General features: G+C 55.1%; 1 protein-coding gene across 1 annotated transcript; it reads left to right on the forward strand.

Moving 5' to 3' along the window:
- Window positions 1–310: 310 nt before the first annotated feature.
- On the forward strand, window positions 311–7,587 carry Chrnb2 (cholinergic receptor nicotinic beta 2 subunit). The gene is made up of 6 exons (XM_052180003.1): window positions 311–374; window positions 1,332–1,477; window positions 1,648–1,692; window positions 2,172–2,281; window positions 3,039–4,008; window positions 7,417–7,587. The coding sequence occupies exons 1-6, from the start codon at window positions 311–313 to the stop codon at window positions 7,585–7,587; spliced, it is 1,506 nt and encodes a 501-aa protein (XP_052035963.1).
- Window positions 7,588–8,135: the final 548 nt, after the last annotated feature.

Below are 8,135 nucleotides of genomic sequence, written 5' to 3' on the forward strand. Positions count from 1 at the left end.
ACCTAGGCAGGCCCAGTCAAAGGTCCCCTCACAGGGACCACCTTTTTTTTCCCTGGGATCCCGCGCTTCCGCCTCCGGGGCGGAGACTCCTCCCCTCGCAGTCCCAGTTGTGTTCCCTAGAAGAGCAGCCTGGACCGGCAGCAAGGAGCCGGGACCTCCCCCTCGCTCCAGGAACTGCCGCGCAGTGGGCACTTCAGCCCTGGAGGCCCGGAGCCTCACCGGGGTGCAGGCGGCTGCGCGGCTTCAGCACCACGGACAGCGCTCCGCCCGCAGCCCCGGTGTCGGCGAGCCCCCGCGCTATGCTGGCAGCATGGCCCGGCGCCCCAACTCTATGGCGCTGCTCTTCAGCTTCGGCCTCCTTTGGCTGTGCTCAGGTAAGAACTGGCCGGCCAGGTTCCACTGCCTTAGCTTAGGACAACAAGCTCTGTCACCCTTGTTAGGACAAAGGCGAAACGAGGGATTCTCTAGCGGTGGAGGAGCCTGCTGGGGGATGGGGAGAGAGACTCCAGGGTCGGCGGGGAACCGCTGGAAAACTGATCTGGAAGGAAGACCCAGGCGCAGGCGCAGGGAGAGGCCTGGGAGAGGTGGAAACCTGACCATTGCAGAGAGAAAGCAAATGAACACAAAGAGGAAGGAAGAAGAGGCTTCTGGGATGACAAGAGGCTGAGTTAACGCCTGACTCTATGACCTGGGTGTTAGAGGTGTTAACCTTCCTGTAAGCTCCTGGCTCCCCCATCGTTTCCCACTCACTTCATTAAGGTTCTGATTTTGGGTCACCCCACAGAGAGGGACAAGACAGGAAGGGGAGAGGGGTGAGCAGGAAACTTGGAAGAGTAGAAAATGCTAGACTGAAGCACTCTGTGGGGTGTCCAGAAGACAGGGCTTTGTGTAGAGGTGTGGAAGAGGAGAGAGGAGGAGGGGGCCAGAACAAGGCTATGCACAACAGAATGGCCACACAAGAGGGCAGACGCCTGCACCCACACGTCAGGCAGCCCCAATATTCTCTTTCAACCCACGGGGGCAGAACTTCAAGCCTTGTCTCTCTGACACCTTTTGGGGAAAACAAGTCCACATTAATCCTTGCAGAATGCTGTCTCTCTGGAGCTGTTTGGACTCATGGTGTGGTCTCAGGGAGGGACTTATCTATGAAAGACAATCTGCTAACTGTGTGGTTCTGTGGCATAATTGAAAAATTTGCAATATCCTTAAAGCACAGGACCGTAAGGGGCTATGGCGTCCAGGCTGAGCTAACTGATCACTTGCCCCACTCCCTGAGGAGCTGGGCCTTTCTGAGCCCTCTGTCCACTCACTTTCTGCCTTTCCTTGCCCAGGGGTTTTGGGTACCGACACAGAGGAGCGTCTAGTGGAGCATCTGCTGGACCCCTCCCGCTATAACAAGCTCATCCGTCCGGCTACCAACGGCTCTCAGCTGGTGACTGTACAGCTCATGGTATCATTGGCCCAGCTCATCAGTGTGGTGAGTGTGGGCCTTGAAAGTTCTAGTTACGAAAGTCAGCCCAGCCAGAAAGGTTTAATACCCAAGTTTCCTTAGGCGCTTCCAGGGTGGAAGAGACCTCAATAGGGTGGTGGCAGGTCTGAGGACTTGGGTTGGGGCATCTTTTCAGCAGCTGCTCTGTTTCCCTGCAGCACGAGCGGGAGCAGATCATGACCACCAACGTCTGGCTGACCCAGGTCAGTGCTCTTTCCTACCCACAGCCCCTCCCTCCCTTCCCTCTTCTCATCTCCTGAGAGGAGCCCTGAATAATTGGATTAGAATCCTGTTCGGGCCACTCACCATCACTGTAATTAATCAGTTCATTTAGAGTCTGATTTCAGTGTGTAGTCCTGCTGGCCTAGATCTCACTTTGTGGAGCTATCTATCCTGTCTCTGCCTCACTAGCGCTGGGGTTAATGCTATTCACTAGCATAGCTGCTCAACTCTGGTTTTAAACATGCTAGGCACTCCCAAGACTCACCTTCACATCTGTAGACATTAAGTCCTGGCTTAGCTGGGCAAATAAAATGAAGAAGTATCATCATGTGACCTGTGTCTGAGCAGAGAGGTCACTGTGCACAGAAGGAAGCCACGTGAGGTGTCCTTTGTCCCTTCCTTTGACCTTGGGCCCCTCTTGGGGCTGGAGGTTAGTGCTGCCTTGCTCTCCCTTTCCCAGGAGTGGGAAGATTACCGCCTCACATGGAAGCCTGAGGAGTTCGACAATATGAAGAAAGTCCGGCTCCCTTCCAAGCACATCTGGCTCCCAGATGTGGTTCTATACAACAAGTAGGTGACCCTGGAGTGATGAAGGTTAGGGCAGACCAGACGTGTGCTTGGGAGGGGATGAGATCATGGCTGGTGGGGATACATGATAAGCACGCTCTTGTGAGATGGAGGGGCTTTCCCTTAGCAGGTGGTAGGCAGGCGTCATCCACACAGACAGACCCAGCTAGTGGGATACAGTGTAGACGGTCATGGTGACTTGGACCTTGACGGGCTCCTCCCAGCTACATAGATTGTGTGTGTGTGGGTGGGGAGGTAAGGATATTAAAGATGGACAGTTCTCAGCGCCTAACTTGGTCTAAGAATGAGAACTTCTGGAAGCCTGGGTGGTGACAAAGAACTCATGGCCCTAGTTTCACCTACATTTTGTTCTGCTCCCTTCAGTGAATCTTCTCCCCTTTAAGGCACAAAGCTCTCAGCTGATGGCTTCTGCCCTTCATTGCGTGGGGCTCCTTGCCCTGGCCTCTCCAGCTCCCTCCCCTCCTTACCCCCATGAGGCCTAATCAGCTTATATGATGTGGGACAAGTGCAGATGTGTCCCTCCCCCAATCACTCTCTTCAACCACTGGATGGCTGTGCCTGCCTCCTCAACAGGAGGAGACCCATTCTTACCACCAGCCCGTGCTTATTCCCACCCTATCTCCATTTCTGGGCAATCTCAGTGTATTAGATGGTCACCTCCAGCCTGGGCCCTTCCTCCCGGGTTGATGAGTAGGATTCAGACACTCAGGTCAGGGCTGACTGCCCCATTCCTTGGCAGTGCTGACGGCATGTATGAAGTCTCCTTCTATTCCAATGCTGTGGTCTCCTACGATGGCAGCATCTTTTGGCTACCACCTGCCATCTACAAGAGTGCATGCAAGATTGAGGTGAAGCACTTCCCATTTGACCAGCAGAACTGCACCATGAAGTTCCGCTCATGGACCTATGACCGCACTGAGATCGACCTAGTGCTCAAAAGCGATGTGGCCAGCCTGGACGACTTCACACCCAGTGGGGAGTGGGACATCATCGCACTGCCGGGCCGACGCAACGAGAACCCAGATGACTCCACCTACGTGGACATCACCTATGACTTCATCATCCGTCGCAAACCGCTCTTCTACACCATCAACCTCATCATCCCCTGCGTGCTCATCACCTCGCTGGCCATCCTGGTCTTCTACCTGCCCTCAGACTGTGGTGAAAAGATGACCCTCTGCATCTCTGTGCTGCTGGCGCTCACCGTGTTCCTGCTGCTCATCTCCAAGATCGTGCCTCCCACCTCCCTCGACGTACCGCTGGTGGGAAAGTATCTGATGTTCACTATGGTGCTGGTCACCTTCTCTATCGTCACTAGTGTGTGTGTGCTCAACGTGCACCACCGCTCGCCTACCACGCACACCATGGCACCCTGGGTCAAGGTGGTCTTCCTAGAGAAGCTGCCCACCCTGCTCTTCCTGCAGCAGCCACGCCACCGCTGTGCACGGCAGCGCCTGCGCTTGCGGAGGCGCCAGCGGGAGCGTGAGGGCGCAGGCGCGGTATTCTTCCGGGAAGGCCCTACAGCTGACCCTTGTACCTGCTTTGTCAACCCCGCATCAGGGCAGGGCTTGGCTGGGGCTTTCCGGGCTGAGCCCACTGCAGCCGGCCAGGGGCGCTCGGTGGGCCCATGCAGCTGTGGCCTCCGGGGAGCAGTGGACGGAGTACGCTTCATTGCGGACCATATGCGAAGTGAGGATGACGACCAGAGTGTGAGTACCAGGTGTGAGACAGGCGTGTCGGGAGCAGAGGCCCCCGTGTGGGGGGAGTAGGTGTCACTTAGGGTCACAAATCAAGGGTACCTGGGAGAAGCAACATGACTGAGGTGGCCTCAGCAGGGCAGGCTTCCAAATGGGCTTGCCTGTGCTGGAGTCTGTACCAGATGACCTTGTAGCCCCAGAGGACTAGTACTCAGGGCGAGGTGTGTCAGTCAAGGCATCGTTAGTGTGAGGGAGGTGACTAGGAACCTTAGGGCAGGAAGAAGTTCTTTGGGGTCTGAGGGTGTCACTGAGTTAGCTCACATGAACACTTCCAAGTTGTTAATGTGTTGCTGCTCTTAGTGCAAATGGAGAAGAGCCCTTGTGGGCCACAGAGCAGGCAGCACTGAGGACAGGGATGATGACAGATAGGGAAAGGAAAGCTTAGAGGTTCTACGGGGCTGGTCCCAGCAGAGAGTAGAATAAAATCAATATCCCATTTCTACTGTCCTGGGCCTTGAAAGAGTCTAATAAAATATTTATAGAAATGGGGTGGATGGAGGCCAGGGCTCCCTAGACACCCTCGCCCTCTCTGCACACCCGGCTTCTGGCCTTGTCTGCAGTCTTCCCAGAAGGAGATTCCTTGAGACTAAGCCAGGAGTTGGGGGAAGGTGTGACGGGTTAACATCCTGCCCCCCATTTTGGGTACCATCTGGCCTTCCCTGAGATCAGCGTTCAGGTACCTGACTGGTTCTAAGCCAGACTCAGCTGTTGCCATGGTGACCAGCAAGGTGTCCTTTGGGACTCTGCCATCCCGGCTGGGGAAGAACAAAGAGCAGGCTCCGGGTTTGTGCTGGGAGCTGAGTTCAGACATCTTCTTCCCCGACAGTGGACAAGCATGGGAGAGGGAGCATCTTACAGTTCAGAGGGAGGGAGAGAGGCTGAGCCCAGAGGCAGGAGCCTGGAGGCAGGCTGCCGGGCTAACTGGGTGCCGCTGGACCACTGGCCTCCACCTCCGAGCAGCCCACCATGTAGCCTGCATTTCAAGCCAGATGCTGAAGCTGCAGTGACTGACTTGGATGCTTCAGAGGCATCTAGAACTCAACACATCCAAAACTGATGCTTGATCTGCACCCAGCCTGGCCCTAACTTGCCCCAGCTCCCAGCCTTGCTATAAATGGCATCGCCATGGCTAAGCAGTTCAGACGGAAGCCTGGTGATCCCTCTACTCTCTCCCTTAGTGCCCGCCACTGAAGTTGTCAGAAGTCCTCTCCTGGGATCACCACCTCCAAGAGGACTGATTTCCTGCATGGTCCTTTTTCTGTCACCTTCACGCTAACACCCTGGTCCTTGGGCTCCTGTCAGCTCTGTGTGGACCAGGGGAGAATCTCCCAACCATGCAGCTTCCTTTGGCGCAGTTAAATCGCCCACGCCCTCAGGCTGGTGACTCGGTGCCTTGCTTGGGTCACCAGCTCATCACTCAGTTATCTCTAGCAAGCCAAGCCCTTTCCTTCCCTCGAGCCTTGGCATCTGGGTCCCTCCACAGGAACAACCTTTGTTTTAGTTATTCTTTTTGTGGTGACAAAGTCCTCTGGAGGAAAGCAGACACAGGGAAGCAGGCTTTTGGCGGCCTTGAAGTTTGAGGTCACAGCCCAAGGTGGGGAGGGAGGTAGCAGGAGGGGCTGGTCCTGCGGCAGCCTGGAAGCAGGGAGAGGGGAATACTGAGTTCAACAAACACTTTTGTTTCCCCTTCTGTCTGGGACCCTAGCGCACAGAATGAGTGCTGCCGGCCTCAATTGATCCAGTCTAGAAAGAGCCCCGTAGACGGCTGTTCCCGCGGTGATGCTACATCTCACCAAGCTGATATCACGCTTTCCTCCCCCACCCCCAAAACAAAACCAAAAACCTATTATCGTTGTTATTTGGCTCTGGTCCTTAAACGTAAACATGGACCCTTGAATCCCAAACACTCCCTAAGACCAGAGATGCTCTCCTGCGTGCCTCAGGTTCAGGCCTGGGAGTGTGGCTCAGTGGTAGATGCAGGGTGAGTGTGTGAAAGGCCCCAAGTTCCAACTGCTATGGACAGCCAGCCAAAGTAACAGTGACGTGCCAGGCTTCACAGACCAAATTCTGGAAACGGCATCAATGCTTTTAGCACCATACAGTCCACACCCAAGCTTTCCCAGTAGCATCCTTCCGAGGAGCACCATCACTAGACCTAGGAGCCCAAGGTGCATCGAGCGGCCAAGCCTCATTGGTCCACTCCCTCAGCCTTCTCTCCCTCTCCTGGGACAGTTTAAAGGGCCGGGTGGGGCGGGGCCGGGCTACTGTTCTGCTGGCCTTGCCCGACCATGTCTTCAGTGTGGACCTGAAATAAGGTTTCCTTCCTACCCAGCAGAGCTTGCGGTGAGTGTCATCTGCTGGAAGAGGCTTTTCTAGGCCACTCTGCTCCTGACTTCCTTCTGTTTCTCCATCTGGGTCTTCCATCCCCTTGGTGTATAATCAATCCCTGGTTTATTGTCCCAGTCTCCTGGAAGAGACTGAAAACTGTAGGGTTCTTCACTTGGTTGTGTCTCCGAGCCTTGCAGGATGCCAGGTCTGTGGCAGGCCCAACTTCAGTGAGTGACTGTTTGACTCACAGCGACACGAACTGCACACTTGCCTGCTCCCTAGCCTGTGTCCTGTGAGCTGGCTGGGCCCCAGAGGAACACACAAGACAGGACTCAGTCTGGAAGAGAAGTGGCTTTTCCTGCGACCCTAGAGCTGGTTCTCAAACCCCATGGAGCGCCCTCGCCTTGTGGGCTGGTGTTTGGACACTTGGGCTCCACTTGCATCTTCTGGGCTCTGTGCGGGGGTGAGGGTGCTGCAGGGTCCCAAGCTACACTAGAAGCGGAGCCCCAGAGACAGCAGCTCTGTTACTGAGCCCTGTCCCAGAGGCTAGCAGGCTCCCTCTCATGAAGGAGTTTGAACTTTGGTGGAAGGCCCGACATACAGATTGAAACAATATGGTTCCCTGAGATGGCTAGTGCCAGGGAACAAAGGGAGCGGGGAAGCCATTACTTGTTTGGTGAATAGGTAATTAGGAAGTTAAGGCTTTGAAATATGTGTAGGAGTTTACCAAGGTTTTTGGGTTTGTTTTTGTTTTTTAAGGAAGTGAGAGAACTAAGAAGACATGCTGGAGTTCTTACCAAGTCTGAATTTTAGGGTGTGGGAGGCAGTCGGAAGTAGACTCCTGTTTGTTATGGGTAGGTTTGGGTGGGCCCTAGGGGCAGTGGGAACACTAGGGACTTTAGAGTAGGCAGGATCAGAGCTGTGAAAAGTTGTTCTAGGTTTGCTGAGGGAGAGAAGTGAGGTGTGTGCATGGGGGTAGGACTTTCACACCACGACACTGATATCTGGGTCACCTTCATTTCCTCCGTCCAGGTGAGGGAGGACTGGAAATACGTTGCCATGGTGATCGACCGCCTGTTCCTCTGGATCTTTGTCTTTGTCTGTGTCTTTGGGACCATCGGCATGTTCCTGCAGCCTCTCTTCCAGAACTACACTGCCACTACCTTCCTCCACCCTGACCACTCAGCTCCCAGCTCCAAGTGAGGCCGCACTCATTTGTAGCTCCTCGCCTCGTAGCCCCTGGGGTTCAGTAGTACTGGGTGGAAGATGGATCTGTCCCCACTCCACTGAAGCCTGCTTCACACCTCCATTCACACATAGCCCTCCAGGCTGGAGGCTGCACCAGCTGCCTCGTGTTCAAGCATTGCCCTTCCCCTTCTGAGCTTCTTCAGGCAGTAGTGCTAATGATGGGGGCCAAGGCTGGTATGTAGAGGCCGGAGATCTCAGAGCCACCTCTTCTGATGAGGGTGCTGGAGGAGGAGCCAAGAAAGGCTCAGAGTTATCTATGGTCTCCAAGTGACAGGAGAAGAGGGGGTAGGATGAGGGGCTCGAGACTGCAGCCGGGCTGACAGTGCTGTTGTCTGAGATAGAAGGCGGAGGGTGTGGCTAGTGGTTGACACCCGCCCACTTAGGTGGACAGCACTGGTCTGGGAGGACTCACAGTTTTAGGGCGTCCTCTTGAGAGCTCCTACAGTCTCCTAGGAAGCTTCACTGCGGCCTCACAGCCGGTGCCTCAGAGGGTTCAGAAGCCA

This window comes from Apodemus sylvaticus, chromosome 4 (assembly GCF_947179515.1).
Source record: "Apodemus sylvaticus chromosome 4, mApoSyl1.1, whole genome shotgun sequence".
Taxonomy (NCBI): Eukaryota; Metazoa; Chordata; class Mammalia; order Rodentia; family Muridae; genus Apodemus; species Apodemus sylvaticus.

Coding starts and splice junctions, on each gene's coding strand:
- Chrnb2 (XM_052180003.1), top strand. CDS start 311: ATGGCCCGGCGCCCCAACTCTATGGCGCTGCTCTTCAGCTTCGGCCTC. Junction 1,693..2,171: donor CCAACGTCTGGCTGACCCAG/GTCAGTGCTCTT, acceptor TCCCTTTCCCAG/GAGTGGGAAGATTACCGCCT. Junction 4,009..7,416: donor GTGAGGATGACGACCAGAGT/GTGAGTACCAGG, acceptor TCCTCCGTCCAG/GTGAGGGAGGACTGGAAATA.